We start from the raw sequence: 25691 nt of genomic DNA, 5'->3' as shown, positions 1-25691 counted from the left end.
CCATTTTAGCTGTTTTGTTTTCAGCAAAGCAAATATAATTCTGCTCAAATGTGTAGTGGGTGATGGCTGCTGGAAAGTTAGCAAATCTGTAGGATACCAAACTTCAGGCATCATTACTTGCATTTTGGTGTAGATATGGGAGTACCAAGAACTTCGTCTTTCTGCCAAAGGAACCACTCTTTTAACTTCTGGTTGTTTTAGGCGATGGTAGCCACTACAGGACCATTTGTTCCTATGGAACTTCCCGAGAAGAGGTCTTTTGGGATGGTTGTTTTGATGAGAAAATTGTCCCTCCCCATGAAGTGAATGGAGAACAGTGCGTTAGAGCAGCGCTGCTGAGCAGGCATGACTTTTCACCCCAAAGCGATAGTTTGTGTTGCTTTATCAGTGTTGTAAGAAGGACTCTGAAAATAGATGCTGTTAAAACAAAATCTTTTCTGACATTAACCCCAGACTGTTTCCTTTTCTTCTTCTGTAAACAGCACAGCTTCCAGTTTCGTGCATTAATCTGGAAAGTTTCTCATAACATGCCTCTAGTTCTTCCTCAGATAAGAGTTGTGCTCGTGTTGTGCTGACATAGCAAGTGGCATGGGAAAGCGAGTAACGCCGAGCTAGACGCACGGCTGGTTTTGTGTATCAAGACCATTGGTTGGCATAGATGGAAGAGAGCCCAGAGACTGTTTTTAAAACAGAAATTGCTAATCAATAATGAGATATTTTTGTCTCGTACATTCAAAATAAAGCAAGTCTTCCCTCTTATCCCTCAGGCTTCCTCAGGAGTGCAGCGTCCAGTCCTGGGCTCCCAAGTACCACAGAGACATGGAGCTACTGGAGCAAGTCCAGTGCAGGGCTACAAAGACGATCAGGGGCCTAAAGCAGCTCCCTGTGGGGAAAGGCTGAGAGAGCTGGGCCTCTTCAGCCTGGGGAAGAGAATGCTGAGAGGGAAATTTATCAATGTGTACAAATATCTTCAGGGAGGATGTCAAGAGGATGGGGCCAGACTGTTTTCAGTGGTGGCCAGCAACAGGACAAGAGTCAACAGGCACAAACTGAAACACAGGAAGTTCCACCTGAATTAGAGGAAAACTTCTTAACCATGAGAGGTTGTGAAGTCTCCAACCTTGGAGGCTTCTGAATATCTTCTGCATATCTATTCAGCAGCTGTCTAGGCAGGGTCCTGGGCAAGCTGCTCTAGGTGTCCGTGCTTGAGCAGGGGTGTTGGACTAGATAATCTCCCGGGGTCCCTTCCTATCTCAACCATTCAGTGAAAAATGTGGCATTATAAGTTAGTCTGTCAAATTACCATATTTGAATAACTTTTGCATTTTATATTCTTTAGTGCAAAAAAAGAAAGAGGCTGGTTATTAGGTGATTATTAATTATTTGCAGATGAACCGTCTTTTCAAATAGATTTTAATTTCAAGAAATTACTAGTGTATCAGTATATTCCTGAAATTTGTATTTTTGTGTTTGTAAGACTATAGAGCTTCAAGGACCCTTTCTTCTACCTGTCTAAAAATAAACGCGGGTGGTAGATTCTTCCCTCTTTAGTCCAGATGCTCACATGGAAGAGTAGAATAGAATTGGAGCTGTCTGTTCCTCATGTTTAAGACCAGTTCATGTTCAAGACCTTTTGTCCCCACCATCCGTGTGGCACTGTTTCAATTGAAGATTTGCTGCAATGCACTAAAGCTATATACTGTGGTGATATATCGGTGTTTTCCTGTAAGTCTTCTTTTCTGTTCATTGTCAGCTGAACTGAGTTTGTTTTACATGTACTTAAAGTAGAAAAAGGAGGGATATATAGAGAGATAATTAATATTAATTTTTTAAGCATTTTTAAATGTTTAATGTTAAATTTCAGGAAGTTCTGTAAGCTCATACTAGAAAATGGAGGAAAAAACACTACTGCTTTCTAATTACCTACTGAAGATCTCAGTAGATCTCAGACCTGATTTTATAAGCATTGATGATCCCAGGTTTCATAGTATTTATTGTTGCCAGTTACCTTGTGTGTGTGACGATTAGCATGCTGCAAAATCTGATTTGGTTCCTTTCCTTGTAGCACATATGCAGTGATTTGGGGGTTGGGCTCTATCTTTTGTTGTCATTAATTTTCTGCTTAGCTTGATTCCAAATGAATGTTTGCATTGCTTAGGAACCAAAAAGTTTATTCCACATGATTTTTGAAAACTACAGAGTTATTTTGAGCTTCTTTTTGAATTCTTGAAAAGTACAGTTAACTTTTCTTAGTTTAAGGGCAGTAACTTTTTATTAGGAACAGGAGGCCCTCTTGCTGATATGATAAACCATGTTCAGCTTCAGAAAGCAATCTTAAATCTGCTTAGGAAAGAAATTAAAAAGACGGTTTCTACCATTCTAGGGAACTACTTCATATAACTTGAGCAGTAATATGTTGAGTAATATCCTAAGTAAGAAATTCTACCAAAAATCCTTCATACTTGGTAAACAATAAAGACAATAAAACTGGATTACGTGTGTAGACTTACTGCAGCCCTGCTATTTGGGCAGTGAGTTAGCAGATTCCCAGACATGTAGCATCTAATCCTGGCATCTGCAAGTGCCAAATAAACTCAAGACAACTCTGCAGTTTAAGAAAGGGGAGTCTGGTGTATTCTGCTTTGCGACCTGCCAATGTTGGCAGGTTTGCGTGTCTTTACACAGCAGTGCTGGGAACTTTTACTATTTTTTTCCATTTCAAGAGAGGACTTTTTGGAGAGAAACAAGTGACATCCTACAAAAACAATGTTAAATGTTGGTATTTGTTCATTGGATAGTGACTCCTTTCTGCATCTAGAAACTTGAAAATACAATTTTAGATCTGTTAGAAGTAGTGATTTTTTTTTTTTTGTCTCCACAGATAAGTACGTTCTGTCTGCACATATCTTATGTCATTAAATAGGAAAGTATTAGCAAATGGCTGTAGGATTCTCTTCCAGGAAACTCTTTTAAAACTACCTGCTATTTCAATCTATCAATACATTACGAAGTACAAAGAAAATTTTCTTCAGAATACTGTAAACTTGAAGGTAAATTGTATTTTACACAGAGCTGAACTCCATCCTAAACATAGATTAGTTTAGGACTCTTTAAAACATACTGATAGCCGTTATGCAATCTATACCCGATTTGACTTGTGGTTATCCTTTAAACTGCCTGTTTTTAATATCTGTCTTACAGCTTTAATGCTGCTAAACAGAGCCTGTGTTTCCCATTAATTGCTTTATCACTCTTCACAGCTTCAGTATGTCCTATTCTTTTCTGGGTATTCATAGCTTGCATATAGTTATTCTCTTTCAGTAAAGAATTAATTTAAAAATTTGTAGTTGTCAAGTTAGTATTTTTACATGAAGCATTCAGCTTCAATTTCAAAATGTTTTCACGAGCGGATATGAGTAACATAAAGATATAATTTATAGCAGCATTAGCCCCTTTTTATAATGAGCAGCAATTGTTTCTTTATTGACTACAAAATTGCTCTGTTCCACTTCCTATAATTTACTACCAGTGCATAAAGGATGCGCTTTAACCTCATAGCTTTTGTACAGCCTTGAAGAAAACATCTAGCCTCATGATGTTTTAAATTCTGACTGGAAGGAGGAATAAGAGGAGAAAAAAATCTATTTGTCTTTCTCACTTTCTGTTTGAAAAGCTCTCTTTGCCTTATCTTGAACTATAAGTGTTCAAATAACAAATCAAAATCTTTCAGAAAGAAATCCCACCATCCAGACATCTGTTAAAATGCAGTGGGTTGTCTCAGATGCCTATCGTAATTCAGGTTTTATTAAAAACAACCCCATAAAGCCCTCACCTCCGTAAAGGTTGTGAGGAAAATCTTCCAAATACGAGTGCCCGTTCAGACAATATAAATTGAAAGGCATGAACTTATTTCTCAGAAGAATGAAGTCCACAGCGTCTAAACTCAAATCAGTTTTTCCAAGACTGACCTCATTTTCTGTTCTACAAGTCTCCTTTTCTCCTTTTCCCAAATACACAACTCCAAACAAAGTAGCAATAACATTGTAGAAATACTCGTTGAATTGTTGTATGCAAAGCAAGGAAAAAGTTGGCTTTGAAAAATACATGAAGCCTAAAATTCCAGTAATGAATGAACTCCACTGTCCTATTTTATATATAATTTTGCAATTCATGTCAAAGAAAAGCAAAAGAAATGTTGCTTCACGAGCTCAGCAGAGTTCACCATGGATTTCAGCTTCTTTCATTGACTGATGTGTCTGGCTTAATCTGTATTCTTGTCTCACTCTGTTGTACTCCTTTGCCAATGAAGCCATGATTTACAGTTTCTACATCTCAGCTTGAGTTCATGAGAAAAATAAGTACCAGTTTTGGGTGGAGAAAAAAAAAGGAGTTGTCATGACTGTGTTTCACAATAGTCACTTGTTTCCTAATTAAGGGATTCCCATTGGAATTTTTTCTCCAAATAGTTTCTTTGCAATGTTTTCTCATTTTGTTTCCTTTCTCGATTCATTGCCTTTGAAAGTTACCTCTCACACAACATTTATTTTATGTCTGCACAAATATATTTTTGTTAAAAATTAATCTAAAATGAATGTACAGGGTCTTTTGTTATGAAGATTTGCACATTAGTGTTTAAGTATGAATGCAGAGAGAAAGAAAGTGAAAGTATTTGATTTAGGGACAAATTTACCCAATATATGCAAATAGATAAGTATAGCACCAAAAGTCATTGGAATTAGAAAAAATGGAAAGCAAAAGGAAGGACACCAAAGGCTTTGCAGTGAAAAATAGCAAGGACAAATTTATATACTAATTTTGAAATAATATGCTGGACACAGAAAGTAGGGGCAAATCTAATGAAAAATAAATACATAAATAAATAAACAAGAAAAAAAAAAGTGATTTCTTGCTGATCTCACCAGAAAAGAGAGGCCCAGCTTCAAAATGAAATAACTTTTTCTCTTTTACATCCAAAACTGCAATTTGTGGTTAAAATGTGTGGGAATCGTGCCAGCGATGAGTTGCTCACCTGCTATCAGTTACACGGCGTGAAGTCAGAGTCCTTCTGAACTCCGAAGCATTGGCTGACTCACTTGAGTCACATTTTTCATAACTGCTGATCTTTGCACCGGCATTGATTTTTGTAAAAAGGGATAAAAGAACATCCCTTGATTCAAACTTTTAATCTGTGGTTCTGTAATTGGTGATAATTCGAGCAAAATTTTTGTTATTTTTTATGAAGTGAACCATTTTCAAAGGCTTCTCTCAAATACATGCTTTTACTGGTGTATCAGAGGAACTTTCAAGCAGAGCAACTCCCCTGTCAGGGGCAGTATTCTTTGCAGTGTCCACAGAAACACGTCTGAGAGCGATGTGCACAGTGCCAGAAACGCTCTCCCACTGGCCCTGCAGTCTTCTTCCCCAAAGTATCACCTAGTGAAGACACTAACGTGGTCAGAACTGCGGAGCGATCTTCCCAGCCAGCTATATTTATTCTCCTTACCTATTCCACTTGCAGTTTGTCCTACAAATGAAGAACTTCAGTATGTTACAAACCTGAAAAGAAGTCAGGAGGATGTGCTATCCCTGGAAACCATGCAGTTGGACTAGAAGTTGCCGTGGTATCAAGGAACCTTCTAGTGATTAATTTTTTCTTTAGCTTAACTGACACGCAGATGATCACGTTGCAAGTTGAGCATGTCCCTGTGTTCAGATCGCTTCCATGGGTGCTCTGCACGGGGAGAGCAATGTTCACAGAAGACCAAGAGTCTGCAAATTCGGTGTGTCCTCGCTGACCAGGCCACAGAGAAGTTTCCTGCAGGGTACCACATGCCTTGTAACCCATTAGTGTATATGAAGGGCTGTTTTTTTGGTCTTAGTCTTGAGGGAGTTATATCTGTTTAGATGAGCTCATTTACTCTGTGTGTTTTCATCTCTATGTGTAAGAAATAGAGATAATGGGACATGTTATTCATGCTTTTGCTGTACCTTTTAGCACAAAATATAAACAGCCAGATTTGGCATATTGGGAATGGCGTTCAGTGTTTAAATGGACTCAGTTCTTGGCATTGGTGATAGTAGGGGACCTACTTCAAACTACCGAGTCCGTTTTCACACCTTTTTCTTTTCTTCTCACCAAGCAATTTAGACTTCAGGCTCTGAGTTCCGGCTCTGATTAGCAAGGATTATGTTCTCCTGCTAAGGGGAGCGCAAGTACCCCACCAGATTTCCCAGCGTCTTGGCATTCAGTCCGACTCAATGCTGAGGTGCGACCAATAGCTCTCCAGGCAAGAGCAATGCCAGCCTCTCTCATCTGATACCTCTAGGGATGTGCTTGGCATTGACCTGGCTTGGGCCATCTGACTCCCAGTATCTGCTTCCTTATCTCAGGCTCGCTCTATCCCCTACCTTTCAGTGGCATGGCAAAAAATATCGACACATCATTCTCCTTTGCAGGTTTCATTGCATCTGTGACACAGTGATTTTCTTAAGATGATGGCTTTGCCACCTGTGACACTTGAAGTAACCCCGTTCACGTATTTTTCTTTTCTATTCTTCTTAGGAAAATGATTCCTTAATGGGAACCTTGTATTAGTACTGTGTTTGTTAGAAGTATTGTATTAGAGAACACTGAACTATGCAACTACCTACTCTTACGAAAAGTTGATGCCTGTGGGGTGTGATGGAATGAACTTGCTTTCTGTTTGTGTTTGAAGATGTTATTAGATACTTAGGTTCCTATTTCTTCGTCATAAGGGTCTGGAACTGGAGTATTCCTCAGAAGCAAACTGTCACCATGGCTATAGCATCAACTACAATTTTGATCCCACCAAAGTTGGTTTCTTAGCTAATTGATCATTTGTGAGTCCTGCCTTCTGTTTTTTCTATTTCTTTCCAGATTGCATTTGAGAGATAGCAGAAGTTATTTATTATTTCTAAAGAAGCAAGTATACTTTTTTCCTCCCTCATATTTGGATTATGATAAATTAGGTACAGAATGGCATTGGAAATTGTACCTTTTTTCTCATTTATTGTTTTCTTGAGTCAGGTGCCTTCTTTCTGTATGATTGTTTTTTGAAGATATTTCCATTGTGAAATAAGGAGAACATTAGACTCTGCATATTTTTCATAGTAAATATGTTGTTTGAATTTTGTGCAGAGTAGAAAGTGTGCAATCTGTTTTATAATCTAGTATAAGTACTATTTTGAACTTAAGCCGCTGGAGCTAATCAGTACATGGTTTGCTGTTTCAGCTGGTTGATAAGTCTTCGTTCATGGTATTAAATTCTTCCTTCCATTTCTTGTTTCTCTGACTTCCCTGACTTTCCATAATATGGCAAAAATGAGTAGGATGATGCTAGAATACAGGCCAATTATTTGTTGGAGAAAGGGATGAGAAAGTCTTGATTATGAGCTGATGTTACTGATGAGCTGATATTACATCCAGTATTTACTTTTTCCACCATTAATTGTTTTTGCACATGTGTTAGTATGACTGGTCATGTTGGCCTTTCTTGGTTTTGTCAAAATATTCAACTTGTTAGTATTAGAAAGAAACATTAGACTTGCTTAAGATTAAAAGTAAAAGCTTGGTGCTCTCAATTGAAGGATATACAATATTATGACTACAAATAGTGATTAGTAGGACTGGTGGTATTCGTATGAGATACTCACCTAAATCCCTTCTCTCAAAATTTGACATTTCTGGAAAGACAGAAAAGCTACCGAGAAAGCTGTTTTTTGTGGGTTTTTTATTTTGTTTTTGTTTTTATGTTTTTTTTCTGAATCTCCCATGAATATCAGATTTAAATATTTTAAAAGTGCATGATGTTATAAATTAGAAGATTACAGGAAGTAAGGGAGTTCTTAATTTACTCATATAGTTTCCTTTTTGATTACTATGTGCTAAGGTAGTCTCATGGTGAAAATGGGAGAAGAAAAGGGGTGACATAACTCTTTTAAATGAGGCAATCTTAAATATTCAGGCACACAAAACATTATTGGAGGCAGACTTCTGTACTAGTTTTCCTTTGCATCCATACAAAAATACATAGGATAGACTTATATCAACACCACTTTTTTGTGTGTGTGTGTGTGTGATTTTTATCTACCTCCACCATAATATTATTTTCAGCAAAGACTATGTGAGACCTTTATGGAATATGAAAAATATTATTTTACACTGAATGTCTGCTTATCACCTACATAAAACTGTACATATGCTCAATATGGCAAGGTCTGTGAGTTGGTTGTAAAGACTTATTATTTATGGCAAAATCCTTCTTAATACTGCATTTGATAATTAAATCTGCCTCCTAGTATCTTCAGGCCTTAAATCATTGTAACCAACAAAAAAATGACTTTATAGCTAGTCATCCTTTGGCCCGTATTGTAATTTTTATGTTAACTGCAATATTTAATCGAATGCTTTACCTTGCAATGTTTTGGTTTTTCAGGATGGGAAGAAGAAGTTTGACAAGGAGAGCGAGAAATATTATTCCATCCTAGAGAAGCACTTAAATTTATCAGCAAAGAAAAAAGAATCTCATTTGCAAGATGTAAGCACTTAACGTACTACTATTAACCAGTTTCAAGTTTGCATAGAGATGATGATAACAAACTACTACTCTTCAAAACATGCTATATTTTACTCACATGAAATCATTTGGTTGTAGTTATTTCTAGTTGCTAATGTTATGAATATAAACTCTTGAGTGAGATTAATGCAGACCTAATAAGAATTAAGTATTTTAACAAGGCAATATTTAACATTCCTGACTTGCTCTGTATATTTTAAGTGGCTATTTGTCTTTCTTGTGTGTGTGTTTGAGGAAAATTGCAGTAAAAGCAGCAAGTTGGTATTAATGACACTTTGACTCTTTGATTTGGTTTGTTTTTTTGCCAAAATAGTTAAATACCATTTTGAAAGGATTAGTATTGTCACAGTGGCTCTTAAATTTTAGGGTTTTTTTTTTTTGCTGATAAAATTTTCACAAAAGATGTAGCCATCCCTCAGTCACAAATTACAGGATTTTTTTCATGTTTACCAATTATACTGCACTTAGACATAAATGAGGTTTAGAAATTTAACGTTTGTAATAATGTTTATACTCCTAACTTGTCATAACGCTCTGTATAATAAATGAGCTCTGATAAGACATACATTATGTCAGAATGGTTAATTGTTCCACTCATATGCAAGATTTAATAAATAGAGTTTTCAGTTTTCATCCACACCCTCTGTATTTATGAAGAAACAGTTCTATTAGAGGCTAAACAGCAGCCAAGAATTTTCATTCTTATCATCTTTTTTTTCAAAATGTGGCAAAGTAAACTTAAGTACTGATTTATTCTGGAATACAAATAAAATATTTTACTATTGAGACAGGAGAATAACTGCAGTCTAAAAACAGCAACTGAAGTGAAAAGTAACAACTGTGACTCTAATAAACTGTGGTAGAATAACAATAGATTTGGCTCTGGTATATAAACTAATGGAAAATCAGAGTAAAATTTTCCACTGTGTCCTTAAGTGACATCCTTGCAATTGAGGCTGAGTTTTCTGATTTTCTGAATGCTTCACTTATAAAATATATTAGCCATCCCATGTCATGTTCATTCTCATGTTTTTTGCAAAATACAACCTTGCAGAGTCAACAACATCAACCTTACATGGGAGAACATACAATAATAAATCCCTACCAAAAATGTTTACTGGAGAGACTTCTGGGTTGTGCCACCAGTCCCCGGCCCCAGCACCAAGTGGTACTTGTGGACCCAAGTCCTCATTGCTTGGGGCCAGCCCCATTTATAGCGGATTTGTTCCAAGAGGCTTTAGTTGGGCCTGGGAGCAGCACAGGCAGCTGGGGTTAGTGCTCGGTTCGGGGGAACCGAGGCTGAGGCTCCTCTCCTCAGGCCCACGTGTAGTGAGATGGTGCTCCCTCTGGAAATACCATTTTTTGGCTTCTACTGTCACACTGAAAAATACTTCTTTTTAAGTCCACTCTTCATTTCCTGACGTTTCTCGGTGTCTTGTTATGTTATGTGGGTTGAAAAGTTACTGTTGTGAGTATACTAAGTATACTATCTTTTTGAGGCTGTTTTATATATCTTGCTTGGATGTGATTCAGAGTTCCTTAATTTAACAGCTCCAGTTTGACAGTCCAAATATGTCATATGTAGGGTGGTTTGCATGCGTTTGTCTCACTGAAATATACTGGATAGCTTACAAGGCTACTGACAGTTCATGGCGATTGAGCCAAGTTTTCTCCCTTAGCATCAAAAGGCTACACAGGATTGTCTTTTGACTGCCCATAGAAATCCACAAGGAAGCTGAAGATTAAGTGACATGAAAAAAATAATAAACTCTTGATTTTACTTCTATGAAATCTGTTCCAAAGAACAGATATTTGCCTTTAGTTATATGTAAAGACAAAAATTTCATTCTGCCAGCTTGTGTGAAGATGTGATGCACATTTTAGTGATATCCTAGATCAATTGAAACACTGCTCACTATAAATATGTATCACACAGATAGAGACTCAAAACCCTATGCATAAAATCTTTCATTTTTTACATTCAGTTCAATGTTATATAAAAATGTGTGAAAACCCCTTCAGCTCTTGAAACATTAAAATCCTTTCCAGAGCAGTTCTGAAAATCTGAATCCTCAGTGTTCACACAAATTCAGCAACTCTGCAGAAGGTGAGTTTTGGAAACTATGATTTAATCCCTGTACCCTAGTGGTTATTATGACCTTAATTTAGGAACCATCCATATTTGAGATGGGTACTTAGTTATCATAAGTATCATTGCAATTACACTTTGCTTAAGTGCTGTTCAGAATAGAGATTAATTTAATTATGTATTTAAATACTTCTCTGAATCAAAGCCTGAAAGAGCTTGTTTCTAAAATTGAATTATACAGTTTATTTACAATTAAATGTGAGAATTGAGGTCTGTCTCAAGTGCTTAATGACTGCACTTCTGTGAGGCCACATCCCAAAATGGTGGTACTTGGTTCTGTTTAGCTGAATTGCATTCTTGAGGTAGCATATTTTTTGTGAAATAAAACTGTTAAGATATAATATGGAGAGAAGCAGCAGCTGGACATATTGCATGAATGGCACATGGCAGGGTTCATTTTTTGTTAAAACACTCCATTCTTGGCGTTTTGAGGTTTTGATCTCTATTTCATTTCAGTTTTTGACCCTGATTTGCTTTTTTATAGGCATAGGAAGGAAATGGTGCTGCTTCCTTGGTACTAGATCACTAGGGGTGAAGGTCAATACTGCTAAGGGTCTGTCTTGCCTAAATCGTGATAGTAGCACGTCCTTAGCTAAAGAACTGTTAATTGTGTATGGTGCCATTGAAGATAGAGCCCTATTTAAAGAAATACATTGTTTTCTTCATGTATATGGTATTAAAAACCCTTTTATTATGAGTTTGTTATTTTAATGTCTAGGGTAGACAACATCTAGCTTTTCCATTTTTCCTACATTTGTTATTTATCATGTTAGAATTTAACTGTAGAGTATACAAAAGTGCAGAGCTTTATTTTAACTGGTATAAATCAAAAATAGCGAAACTGGTTTCCACTCACACTGTCCGAACTTGGTAACATTTCTTGTTGACCAAAGACTAAAAACTGACAATTGCAGCCCAAAAGAGCTTGACAAAGTGATTTTTTACTGTAAAGTGAATCTTCAAATGGAAGCTGCATCTCTTCTTGAGTATTATCTACACATTATGCAGCCTGTTTCTTAAACTGTTTAAAGTGAGGTTGAGTAATTGTTAGTCTTCATCAGCTGAAAGAATTAATTCTCATTCTGGCAGAAATCTGTATTTTGGCACTGGATCTTCATGGTGGATTGCAGGTATTATTCAGACATTTCTGACAAATATTGCCTTGTGTTTCTGGCATTTTGAAAATGCAAATATGAAAAATAACTGATTTATGAGAGTAAGGGCTTGAAGATGTTTATATTCCCAGAGAATGTGACTGATACCGTGAAGAAATAGGCTGCAGGATTTGTTAAAGACACTGTATAAAGATAAAATAAAATTCTTGAGAAGGTATTTTAAACTGAGAAATATATTTTTGAGCATATGGTGCTCAAAAATTTCAATAGAAATATTAATCATTTTGTCCCTACTTTGAGTCCCCTGCTCATTCTAAGGTTTCCATGTGCCTGGAACCTGTTCACTGTGCCACCTTTCTGGCCTTCCTTTGAGGTGCTCTTAAAACTTTAATACATTGAATGCAAAAACAGAAGGAAACCAAACAGGAGTGGGAAGAAACATTGTGTTAAAGTGTGTATCAGCTTTAAACTTGCATTTAACTCTTCTAAGTAGGTATTTAGATTTCCAGAAGAACTCCATATAGCTTGTAGTAGTAGATCTTATGGAAGATCTGTTTGGTAATGAGAAAATCTCGTGTTTAAGCAGTTGTGAAAGTAAAATAATGTCTATATTTCATTTTGCTTTTTAGGCAGATACACAGATTGACCGAGAACATCAAAACTTTTATGAAGCATCATTAGAATATGTTTTTAAAATTCAAGAAGTACAGGAGAAAAAGAAATTTGAATTTGTTGAACCCGTAAGTTTCATATTTACTTTCTTTACCAGATTTAGAGTGCCGGTATTTAAAGTTGAAAGTTTATTTTAAAATTCCACTTTTTGCTCTCCTTTTAATTGTGAGTATAGGTCATTTGTGTATAGATAGACATGAAATCTTGGCTTGGGTATTTTCTCTGTTTATTAAAGGTTTATATAAGAGTATCATATCTACTGTGAAGTGAAATGTTGAATGACATGGAATGTGCATAACATTTTAATCGGACCACATGCAATGTTGTGTCTCTGCAACAAATAATGGCTATTTCCTAATACTATGGCTGCAATTTTGAGCCAGTTTTTGGATTTAAATATTCTGTGTATGTAGCATACCTGTCACTTGCATTTTTTTTTTTTCAAATTATACATGAGAAGTGCAAAATCAGTTCTTCTGCAGGGGAGGTAAGTTCATTTTTTATAGTCATTTGTCTGTAGCTAACTGCATAAAAAAAAGAAAAAGAAAACACATCCTGAGACAGGAATAATAGAAGCTAAAGTTATGTTTATAAGGTTATGAAGTTATGTTCCAAAGTCCATATTCAGGTCTGAGATTTGGCACCTGAACTGCACTTTTTTGCTCACTATCTGCTGGAGCAGTCAGGATCTGAGGCAATGGTAGTGCAGTGGACTAGCATATCTCTGTGGCATATTAGCAGTATGGATATTGTTTCTGCTGTGCACTTGCCACTTAGTAAGTACCTGCAGTCCGTGGCAGAGAACGCCCAATGTCAGCTGTGCCTTGCAGAGCATCTCTTGTGAAGGGGGAACACGGCAAGCACAACTTTCTTCTCTCTCTCCAAACCATCTTCCAGCTTCCTTGTAGCTAACTGGAGCAGCATCCTTGACTGTGAAAGAGGTTGAATTACATCTCTAATGGCCAATAGCATCAAAAAAAGCTTCTCAGATGCCTTCTTTCCATGAGAGGAGAATATATTGTATAGTGAATGTTTGACATTGATGCAAACTAATGAACCTGGATTCAGCAAGCAGTACTTACAGAAATCCTATCTTTATGGCATACAGCTGCCAAATCTGAGAGACTAAAACTTTCCTTGGATTCCTAAATAAGAACATTTTTCTACCTGTCATAGATTAATCCAGAGTGTCTCTCTGTCGACTACTGCAGAACTCTCACATCCTGGAAAAATCTAGCAATCTTGACCTAGCTCTGACCCTGCTATAGGAGGTCTCATGCTCCTTTAAAGTAATAGAAACTTGCTGTATCAAGGAGGCTTTTGTACATCAGGAAGCACTATTTTACAGTTGCATATACTTAAAATAGGGCATCTTTCTTCCCATGTCCTAGGCAGAAAAAAAAAAAATAAATATATATATTATATATATATATATATAAAACTTGGCTGAAGATAATGAAGATAACTGTACATTATGCGCAGTAGAGGGAAGATGAAAAACACTGTTTGTTGCTCTTTTTTGGGAGGGGAAGGGGAGCCAAGATCAATGCCTTGATTAGCTTAGACAACATCCCATACAGCTGTCCCCAGGCTCCGTGACAACAGCAGCTATAAATTATCAGGATGAAGGAGTTATTTATCAGTGTATCAGTGCTGATGCAAAGCAGGCAAGGGAGGCTGCTGGTAAACTGAGTGTTGTGGACACGGGGTGTGTTGTCACGGGGTAGCTTTCAGTAATCACTGGCCATGCTGTGTCAAATCAGTTGTCTCTCTTGTCCAGCGAGCTGTTAGTTGCACTTGATATTACAGAGGAAGCTACAGGAAATACCATGGTGGGTGGTAAGAGCCACTTCAAGGAAGGGTCTTCCATCCCCAGCGCGCAGGTTAGCATGTAACATCAGTTATTAAAACTTGAAACTTGGCACCTTCAAATTTTCTAAGTTTTTATATCTTGTATGTTGTATACAACATGTTGGAATTGAAACACTTAGGAAAAACACAAAGTGTAAAGTATGCTAAACAGATTGGAGCACATATAAGCAATAACATGAGATGAAGAAACAGATCTGCAAAATAGACTTTCTAAAAATGCATAGTTTATGCAAGCAATCTATGAACTATGAGCATGTGCTTCTAGATGCAAATAGGGAAGGACGAGGACTAACTTTCTAAAATCAGATGTCAAAAGAACTATCCTATTCATCATTTTCCGCTGTGTGCTCTACAGATGTTCAGATGCTAGAAATTGCCTATTGGAGGCATATTGTATGAATATACATTCAGCCTTTCCTCCTCAAAAGCTGTGCTAGTTGTGGGTTTCCTAGTACTTAGGCTTATGCCTCTGAGTTGTCAGCTCAGTGTCACATCTCTTTATAATTTGCAGTCTGATGGGTTAGTAACAGTCATATATCATTAAACTCTCCTTCAAAGAGCAACTCTGTTAGTTTAGTGATGGCGGATGTTGTGGTGCCCACATGGAAGGAAAAGTTCATGTAATGAGAGCAGACCTCAGAAAGGAGATAACCCGCTGCAGTGCAGGTCCTTCCAAGATCTTTGGTTTGTCTATGCCAAAAGATACCGTGGTCTAGGACAGAGTGAGTAAAACTGGAGTGGACGTGTTACACCCTGGGAAGCAGCAGCTGCTAGAGTGGAGAATGTCCCTCCCCTCCAAGGAGGGGAAGAAATTTAGAGGGATGAAATGCTGATGGCTCCTACCCTGGGCAGGGGATTCTGGTTTGTAGAGGAGACTTGTGCAGCTGGGCCTCCTTCCCTGGGTGTCTCTGCTGTGCTGTGCCACTTGCTTCAAGGAGTGCTAACATATATTAAAATATGAGTATTTGGCAGCTGCATATTTGTGATCCTCCTAGATACTGATATTTTTCAAAGAAAACAAAATATACTAAACCTCTTCCTTCAGGTTACAAGTTTGAACCTCCTGTCAAGCACTACTTAATTTTACATTTTACCCTACAGCAGGCTAAAAACAAAACAGTAAATGAAAATAATCTCCGCTCCTAGTTTTGCCATTTGGGGCCTGGAGGACATAGTCAAAACCAATGTGATTTTCTGGGAATGTACAGTTTTTAAGGGCAAAATGTAAACTTCCTAGGGCTTTGTTTTGTCCCTCAGTAGTGGCAGGATTTCCATTGGCCTACAGGGATCAGGACCCAAAGCTCAGAAACAGTAAATTATCTGCAGTGAGAGGAATGGTCCATCAACTGTCACAAAAGCCTAGAAATGTTTATTTAAAGAAAAAAAAATCTTGAGTGGAATTGCATGCAGTCCCACAAGACTTCAGTTTTTCAGCTAAAGAAACTGTGAATAATAAAACTCAAACTCAATTTCCCGTTTCTTGGATTTCCTACGTTATTAGCCACATTCACTGTAATCTGATGGGTAAGTACCTTCTGGTGCTCTCTACTTATAAATAAAATGAAACTGGGGAGACAGGGACTTTAGGCTGATGCGCTGCAGGCCAGAGGTTAAATTCTTTCCCTATCCGAAACCTAAGTGCAGTCATCTTCCTGTGAGAATGAAATGACCAAGCAGTTCTTGAGGTCACAAGCTCTACGTAAAAATAAATAAAGTCTCGCGAAGGAGCTGGATTTGGTTTCAGGTCCCATGTTGAAGCCCTTGCTCCCGTGGCAGCGAGCAGGGTTGCATTACTGAGGTCAGGCTTTGCTTTGCACCGGCCTGGCTGGTTAGCTGCTCAGAAAGGGGTCACTAGAAGGGATCGTTACACTTGCAAAAATCAATGTTTATGGACACGTCAGAGATTATTTGTGATATGTAGTGAACTGAGTCATCTCTTCACGTGTGAAAACCCCCTTGAAACACATTTAGAAAATCTTTTTTTTTAATTGAAAGAATGTCTGATTGTACTTTTTTTGTGTGTGTTATTTAAAATAAATCTCTTAAAATTATGAGCCTGACCCTAGTGTCAGTGCCACATGTGGCATCAGCACCAACACGGCCATGCTGGCAGTAGGATGTAGCGCAGAGGTGCGTGACTTGGAGGTGTCCGTGCACTGCGATGGCAGCGCGGCCGCTGCTCCTCGAGGGAGCCCAGAGGTGGGGAAGTCAGCACCGGCCCTTTGGATGAGTGGTTTTTGGGCCCCCTCATCTCCCACCACAGGGCTGTGTTCATAGGAGCAAACAACAGCCCCAGCATCAGTGTCTCCAGCGCAGAACATCACTAATCTGGACTGCGCCTGGCATACAAGCAGCACATTTTTACTTTTATACCTGTTTCTCTGTAAGCATGCAGAGGATTTGACCAATTTCAAGGCCAGACCTTCTGCAGTGCATAACGGCCGGAATGCAGAGCAGCAGTTTAGCTCAAGTGCCTCCTGATCTTTTTTTGTTGTTTTATTTTATTTATTTATTTTTTCCCTTCTTGTTGTTGTACATATTTTCTGTTCTCAGATAGCTTCAGCTTTGCTGCCATCTAGTGCCCACTGCTTTCCCCTTGGTGTGTCTCAGTGTCCTGCATACTCCATAAAAACTGGTTGTGCGACAGAAACTGCCTTTCCTTCAGTATTCATGCTGAAGTTTACCCAGTTCTCAGAACGTTCTTTAGAAATGATTTTTAAGCAGATCTTTAAAGAGATCCTGGGAAGGAATAACCGCAGACACCAGTATAGGCTGACCTTCTGAAGACCAGCTCTGCAGAGAAGGACCCGGGTGTCATGGTGGACAACAAGTTGACCATGAGGCAGCAGTGTGCCCTCATGGCCAGGAAGGCCAATGGGATCCTGGGGTTCATTAAGAAGAACATCTCCAGCAGGTCGAGGGAGGTGATCCTGCCCCTCTGCTCAGCCCTGATGAGGCCACATCTGGAGTATTGTGTCTAGTTCTGGGCTCCACAGTACAAGAGGGATGTGGAGCTGCTGGAGAGAGTCCAGCGCAGGGCTACAAGGATGATCAGGGGCCTGGAACATCTGCCCTGTGAGGAGAGGCTGAGGGAGCTGGGCCTGTTCAGCCTGGAGAAGAGAAGGCTGAGAGGGGATCTGATCTGTGTTTATAAATACCTCAAGGGAGACAGTGAGGAGGATGGTGCTGGCCTCTTTTCAGTGGTGGCTAGTGATAGGACAAGAGGAAATGGTCAGAAACTGAAGCATCAAAAGTTCCACAAGAACTTAAGGAAAATTTTTTTAACAGTGAGGGTGACAGAGCACTGGAACAGGCTGCCCAGAGAGGTTGTGGAGTCTCCTTCTCTGGAGATCTTCAAAACCCGCTTGGATGCAGTCCTGTGCCACATGCTCTAGGTGACCCTGCGTGTGCAGGGGGGTTGGACTAGATGACCTCTAGAGGTCCCTTCCAACTTCAACAACTCTATGATTCTATGAAAGCCAGGCATAGACTGCCCTACCTCTTTCCCCGCTGTTGCTGTCGCTGCAGTTTGGGATGTGCTCCAACGGTTGCCTTAGGCTGCTCATGTGGCTATCGTGCTGGTTCTTCCACTGAAAAAGAGGGCTTAGCACTAGGCTAAACCAGGGAACCACTTGCTTTAGGTGAGGGAACAACAGCGGCTGGGGACCTGAAGCTGGACCTGAGGGTGCAGCTGGGGCTGGGGGGCAGCACGGGCAGAGCTGCGCAAGAGCCTAGGGTTTGTGCTTGCTACTTTATTCACAAGCAGATTGGATGGAAATTGGTTTTTGTTTTTTTAAAAAAAGATTGGAATTGCTCTAGAAAGGCCAAAAACTCCTTATGTCTGCTTATGTATTTGGAACCTTTTAAGATCAGTTGCCGTATTTTGACCTTCATCAGAACCGGAGGCCACATCCTCAGGCTGCCCTCTGTGACAGTTCGCGTGCCAGCTGAGGAGTTTTTGCTCACCTTGGTTGTCCTTGTTGCTTTCCCAGGGGTTGCAGTTCATAAATCCCATCCATTACCTGGGCCCCCTGGAAAGCCACACAGTGGTTGGACCACCTGGAGCTCTCACCACCTTTGCCTGAGGCTGAAATGCCCTCTTGCAGTGCAAGCAGGAAGCAAGGGGAGGTTATCCTCCCATCCCTGCCTTCACACTTACCATCTGTGCTCTGTAAGCCTTGAGCTGCTTTCACTTACTAATGCAGGAAAAAAAAAAAAAAAAAGGCTTTCTGAGTCAGAGCTGCCCGTTGAAGGGCTCCTGATACCAGAGGTGCTGGAGGGACATGTGGGACATGTAGCAGTAAGAGCTCTTTGCGGTAGCAGCAAGCTGGAGCATAAGATCCCCTGCCCATAGTGCTGTGACTTTTTCTTCTCAGCCTTTAAGAATGAAAGTTTGTGCACTGAAGTGTGTGGAACCTCTTTCAAACCTCAAATTGATGGGGCTCTAAACCTCCACAAACCTATTTTAGCCATTCCCTTGAAATTCGTGCGTTCTTCTTGGAGAGAGTGAAGCAGAACAGTTTAGTGAGCTTACTCAAGGAAGGTATAAGCGTAGATTTAAAGAAAATATAAACATGGCAAAATCTGTATCTTTGAAGTTGTTTCATTTAGAATAATCTATGGTATGGGTGGAACAAAGAAAAGTGCATTAGATATGAATGGTGGAATTTGTGATACCTAACTCTGAGCAGTCTAAAGTTTATTTAGTAGTTGGTGGAGGGAGATAGATGTTTCCATTGGATCATTCATCCCATCCTGAGAAAGAAGAGTCAGAAAGGAAAGAAAATTATGTGTTTGAAAATCTGTGTTTTTCTTCTGAGTTAGGAGGCAGCCTAGACAATTAGCTGCTCAGGCTAGATGGATATAACATAGTAAGATAAATCACAGCTGTTTTTCTGCTTTTATTGTTATATGTTTCGGGGAAAATATATATATATATTTATCTTTACTTGACTGTATTTAAGCTAAATTACATATACAAAGGGAAACGTTCCACAAAAAAAATTCAATGCTGTTACTTAATACCATGTGATGTAACTTACCACAATGTCTAGAGAGACATTACTTTCTTTTTAACAGTTTAAGTTAGATGACATTTTAAAATTAATAGGTGGTAGGAATGTTTTGTTGCTGAAAACAAATACAAAATTTAATTGTGCTGATTTTTTTTTCTAATATCTATATGAATAAAAGAGTTAATTGGTCATTTAAGAACTATTTTTTCACTATCATAGGCAATATTCATTATTTCTGAATGTTTGTGTGTGTGTGTGTGTTTTACTTGTAGTATTTAACTTAAGAGCACTTGTTAAAATCTGTAATGTTTATTTAATTTGCCTTTTCAGCTTTTGGCATTTCTTCAAGGATTATTTACGTTTTACCATGAGGGATACGAACTGGCTCAGGAGTTTGCACCATACAAGCAGCAGCTGCAGTTCAATTTACAGAATGTAAGTGATTTGTATTTATGCCATTTTGTTTGCTAATTTGATTTCAGGATATTAAAGCAAACTCATAGCATTATATTGGAACTGTAGATCTTGCAATGTTGCAGCAATCTGTAATGAAATTATTGTGTAAATAGGTACAAAATATTTTGGTAAGCATATTGTGATGAAGATTCCAGTCAACAAAGAACTCCAGAAAATCAATCTTTGCTTCAGAGCTTCTGTGACCAAGACCCAGGCAAGTGGGCCAGCAGCCAGGTTTCATTAAAAAGCACAATTGTCCAGATGATAGGTTTAACCATGTAGGTTAAGTTCTTTCTTGAGAGTGGGATCTATTTTCTGAAGTAAATGAATGTCCCAGAAATGGTCCATCTGGTAAAGAATGGTGCAATTCATTTCTTTAAAATTGCAGGTTGCCATGAACAACTTGTTCTGCTGTCCACTGGCTTCCTCATGGATATGAGGCATCTTTTGGAAGGCCTTCCCGTATTGAATTTAGTCTGTCTGCATAAGAGAACTAGTTGGGCCTTCCTGCATGGGAAGCAGCTCTCACAAGCATTAAGTTCCACTGGAAAAAAGATTTTCCTAGATGTATAGAGAATACTGCCAATCGAATGTATGGATTGTTTGCTGTATCTTGGTCTAAATTTGGACCTAAAGGCCATACAGGATGAGGTCATGATCAAAGTTCCATGGCTTTCAAAAGAAAAAAAAAAACAATAAAAAAGCATTTAATCAATATATTTTCTCCATCTATTATAGCTGCTGTATACAAATAATATTTCCCTGTGAGGAAATCAATAGAGAGAATTAATACTTTATTTTAAAGTGTTTATCGTAGAGTCAGATTTTACAATTCCAGGAACATGTAATCCATTAGCTTTTGCTTTTAAAGAGAAAAGTAGAATTAAACATGTTAATATTGGGCCAACTTTATGTATTTTTTTTTTTTTCTTTTTGCCAAGTACCTTCAAAGTGAAGATCAAATGAAAAAAGAGTGATAGAAATATATCATTTTACTCAGGCTGTTGTATTTTTGGAAAGAGAGTTTTTGTTTTTCTTCAGAGAAGAAAAGATACCCACCTAACAGGAGCTGTTGTAGCTCCGCTAACGTTAATGACGCAGCCACAGTGTGGAACAGCGGGCGTCAGCCTCGTGGGTCGTGCCGCGGACGCTGGACTTGGGTGACACAAATATGTCTGTGAGCACAAGAACTCCTCCCTATCTCCACAGCAAGGGGCGCTCCCTGTGGGTTGCTGGAAGATGTAGAGAGAAAACTATTCCCTTGAGCATCTTGTCCTCAGAGCTGTGCGGTTGCTCTGGCGTGGAAGCTGAAACTGCCTGCCAAGGTTAACGTAGCTCTGTGTTCTCAGTAGTACTGCACTCTTCCAGGTTTTGCCACCTTTAGCCCTTTCCGTTAGGCTGTTTGTATGCCTGTTGTTCATACGTAGATATGGATCCCTTTTAGAATGCTGCCTGGGAAATTAGACTAAAGTTCCTTGGTTCCTTCTCTGAAGCAAAATGCAAAAGTTTTTCTTTGTCCATATTGGACATCAGTCACTTGTCCTCTCAACTTATGTAGTTGCGGCATTTTCTTTTTCTTCTGAGACTGTTTCAGGTAAAGGCACAAGGGGTCAGTGTTGTTGCATGGCACAGGTTGCTGAAAGGCTGAACAAATGTGCCTCAGTCCAGGATTTAATTTAACGTGGCAATTTCTGATAGGAGCGTGACAGATAAGAGCACAAACCTAAGCTGAAAGTGTAATACAGGATGCCTTTAAATGCCTACCTTTCTCTCTGCTTAATTTGCCTTTTTAAGGTGAGCATCTGGAAGAGAAAGATTTAATATATGTATTAGTATACTACAATGTAAAGTATAGTGTATGTCACAAAAGCTTTTCTAAGCACCTCTAGCACCTCACATTTCCACAGCTCTGCACAGTCAGTAGGTGTATAACTAGTTGAGAGGTGAGTCCATGCTCTTGCTGTCTTGTAAACATCTTGTGAAGGTGCTAGTACATAACTTCAAAAATGCAAAGACACATTAAAAAGGGAAGGTATTCACCAGAATGTAAACTCCCGAGAACATCTTTCTGATTAGCTGGGATTAAATTCCATAGGGCTTCTGACTTGGTGCCTTAAATTATATATGGAGAGAAGAGGACTGCAAAATACTATGAAAACATGACCTGAGTATAGGAAATGACATCCTTTCTGAGGTTATGGACCTGTGGAAAAAGAAATGCTACTGCTCTCAACAGTAATTTTCCTTGAATTGAATTCCTCTGTTGGCATGACTTTTAGAGCAATAAGGAGTGTGGGTTTGTTTCTGTTCATCTTCCTTTTACGTCTATGGCAAGTGTTTCTGCTTGTCTGTATTTGATATAATCTCACTTCTTGGCATTATTGCTAATTTGTTTTTAATTTCATTGTTGGTTTATTAATTGTGTGAAATATATACATATTTTCTTTTTTTCTCTGTTTTTAATTAGACCCGAAATAACTTTGAAAGCACTAGGCAGGAAGTGGAGAGACTCATGCAAAGAATGAAAGCAGCCAACCAGGATTACAGACCACCCAGTCAGTGGACGATGGAAGGCTATCTCTATGTGCAGGAAAAACGTGAGTAAAAAGATGCACCTTTTAATTTAATGTGAAGACACAACAAAAAAATGTGTGGATGAGAAACTGGATTAGTTAGCAGGGCTGCACAGCAGTTCTGAGCTTGAATGTCACAGACTCTCCTATCATTGCTTTCCAAAAAGATGTAAAGGAGAAATAAGTTTTTGATTATTTGATCTTGAAGCAGTCAGAGTAGGGAAGTCCAGATTGACACAGTGATGGAAATGCTTGTGTACAGCACTGCTATCACTCACTGTGTCCTTGTTGGCAAGTGTCTTCTGCTGGCCCCCTCACTGGCTGAGTGGCAGCAAACTCAGCTCAGGCCCCTTGCTCTGAGCTCTGGTGCTGCCCAACTCCTCGTGCAGGAGCTGCCAACTCCCAGCTCCCCGTGGTGGCTCTGCTGCTGAACCTTGCCGTCTCCTGAACTTTCCCTGCCTGAACAAGCTCCATGATTCATTCAACAGGAGCAACATCCTCTTTACAGCACTGGTCAAGCGACGTAAAGAGTAAAGGAATATGCACATAATTGAGAACAAGTGAAAACAAAGAGGTCAGAAGAAGAAAATACATCTAGCTACAGTCTGTCACAGCTTCATAATAGCTACAAATGTATACCTGATTGTTACTCACTTTGTAAGTAATGAGAATGAAGTGATGTCCAAAAAGAATAGAGGAATAACAGTAAAGTTGTTCTCACCTGAGAATTCTTGGGGAAGCTTAGCAGTAAATGTAATGAAGGAAAACAGAATAAGGAAATATGGGTAAAGTCAGATGAGAGAATACAAAGCTATATGTGATCTGACGTATCTTTTGCCATTATTTTACAATCTAAACACAAGAAAATCAAGCCAAATTAGCTGCGTTAGGCAGGATCATTGAAAACCTTGGTAAAATAGTTTGGAATGCACATGGCACCCAGAGCTTGCTTTTACGTGGAATCAGTCTGATGCCAGAAGAGTTAGACAGCAATCATTTGAGATAATGTGGATGTGTTTGTGAAAGTTTGATGTACATTCAGAAATGATTGAATACTGTTTTGTTTACATCTGTTTCTCGATATAAAATTAAAATAGGAGTTATTGCAATATAAAATTCCAGTGTCAGACCTGGTGCCACTCAGCCTCAGTTTTGAGGGCGTCTTCTCCTTCTCTCTTAGATAATACCTCAAAAGACTAGGTGATACTATAGATGATTATTTTTCTGGGTAGCATCCTGAAATTTAATTTTATTTCATATGCGAGATAGCAAAAGAAAATCTCAGTGCTTATAATAGTTAACCTCAACACTTTTAGCCTCTGTAAGCACTGAAAGTTGTAAGAAAAGCCCCTATGTTTTAAGTGAATAATAATGATAAAAGAAGCCTGTGTTTAAGTGGAAATTACACTGAGGCCTGTTAATGGGGGAGGGAGGAAAGGAGTGAAGCATTGGGCACATGCTGTGCTTCATTAAATAGTGAGAGGCCAACTTGACATCCTCTGACTGAAAAGAGTTTATTCATTAGTTTATTCTGGAGTAAGAATAACACGTCTGTAAGCTGTGTGTCAGAGGGAAGGCACCAGTTGTATTTCCTTGACATGCTGGTTTACTTTCCTTAAACCATGATCCCGTAGGCTCCTGTCAAATTATAGACAACTGGGTTAATCTTTGCTATTATTGAGAATATAAATAAATATTTTATATGTTTAATACTGATAACATGGGACATGGTAGATATGTTTGTGGGAAATATGTCAGTTGGCCTTAAATTTCTTTTTATTCATGTGGATAGTCATTACGAATAAAAAACGTAAAGTTATAATGTAGGTGTCTGGTCAGAATTTTTTTAACGTTAGATGTATAGATTTGATTTCATGATGTCTCATTTTAAATACAGGTGACTTCTAAAGTCATTAAAACTGTTTTGGGAGTGATGCTCCTTCTAATATATGCTAAAAGAATTGAGGAGGAAAAAAAATGCATTACAATTACCATAGATGCTGTTTTGTTAAACAACAAAAAATAGAATATAGGAACACAGCAGCTATCTTCCAGGAATGGGTAAATAGTTGCCCAGGCTGCGTTATATTACTTTCCTGTGAGATGCAGACAGTGCAAGCCCACTCTGTGAGCAGGCTTGTGATGGAGTGTGAACACTTGCACACTCACATCTGTGGCTTGCCAGGCAGCTGGTTTATGTGATTGATACAGTCTTTAATGCACCTCTGTGCAGAACCATTGTATCTATAACAAATTTGCACTGCTTGTTTTTAACATCTTTGATTTCAGTTTAACTATTTACATTAAAAAACCTGTAACTTTTAACTCCTTTAAAAATAATTAACATACCCAGATATACTGTTCTTAGAAAAATCAGTGTCATTTTTATTTCTCAGTAAAAAGCTCTTTCCTATTCTGAATTTGTATATTAGTGTAGTGTATTACTACACTGTATGTTTTTGCAGATAGAGTGCGTGTTTGAATGCCAGTCTGTGAAGTACATTCTGGTCCAAGAGGAAATAACACTTTTCCTTCTTGGATACCTCTTCACACATAAGCATTTTGTTTGGTCTTTGAGCCTGAGTACCCAGAAGCTAACCCTATGCTTGTCAAATAAGTGGGACTATGCTCTGGCACGGTGATCAACTTGTACATAATATCCCGCCTGCTATGCTGAATTTCCTGTCCTCAAAATTCAAGAAGTCATGTCCAAGTTACATATGAGACATATTTCTCAAGTCATGTCCCAGTTACATATTGAAAATGGCATCTGGCCAGAGCATCTGGCTCAGACGGTTTTCTAGAAGAGTAATAATCGACCTGTGCCAAAACTGAGCCAAGGATAATTCCCATAATGTCAGCTCCCAGTGTCTACAGATATTCCCAATATTATTTAATTTATCAGTACTGAAATGGTCATGATGTTATGGTCCAATCTCATTGCAAAAACCTACCTGAATTATCCTGTGCTCTGCAGCACAACACCACTCCAGGTGTATTCATAAGAATTTGAGAGCTTATCATGTTCTATGTGCTACAAGCAAGCAGCTTTTCCAGAAAACTATGGGAGATTTTGGCTGTGTTTCTAGGATATGCGGAGAGTTATGAGGGTATTGAGAGGATATAGAACTTTCTCCCTCCTCTCTAAACTCACTGTCACTCACCGTCGCTTAACTTCACTCTGCCTTTTTACTTCCTTTCCCTATTCCCTTGATGGCATAATCCTGTTCTCCTGTATCTCT

General features: G+C 38.6%; 1 protein-coding gene across 1 annotated transcript in view; it reads left to right on the top strand.

The window, feature by feature from the left end:
• Window positions 1–25691, top strand: part of ARHGAP42 (Rho GTPase activating protein 42) — a 139883-nt gene that overhangs the window by 81691 nt on the left and 32501 nt on the right. Inside the window, exons 5-8 of the mRNA XM_088522332.1 lie at window positions 8457–8558; window positions 12491–12601; window positions 19751–19855; window positions 22344–22473. Coding sequence (XP_088378458.1) covers window positions 8457–8558; window positions 12491–12601; window positions 19751–19855; window positions 22344–22473 — 448 coding nt within the window. The remainder of the gene's footprint in view (window positions 1–8456; window positions 8559–12490; window positions 12602–19750; window positions 19856–22343; window positions 22474–25691) is intronic.

Source organism: Tinamus guttatus, unplaced genomic scaffold (assembly GCF_059628265.1).
Source record: "Tinamus guttatus ecotype Peru unplaced genomic scaffold, ASM5962826v1 Tinamus_guttatus_pri_ptg000150l, whole genome shotgun sequence".
Classification (NCBI taxonomy): Eukaryota; Metazoa; Chordata; class Aves; order Tinamiformes; family Tinamidae; genus Tinamus; species Tinamus guttatus.
The sequence above is the reverse complement of the archived record's forward strand: the minus strand, read 5'-3'. Positions and strand labels throughout refer to the sequence as shown.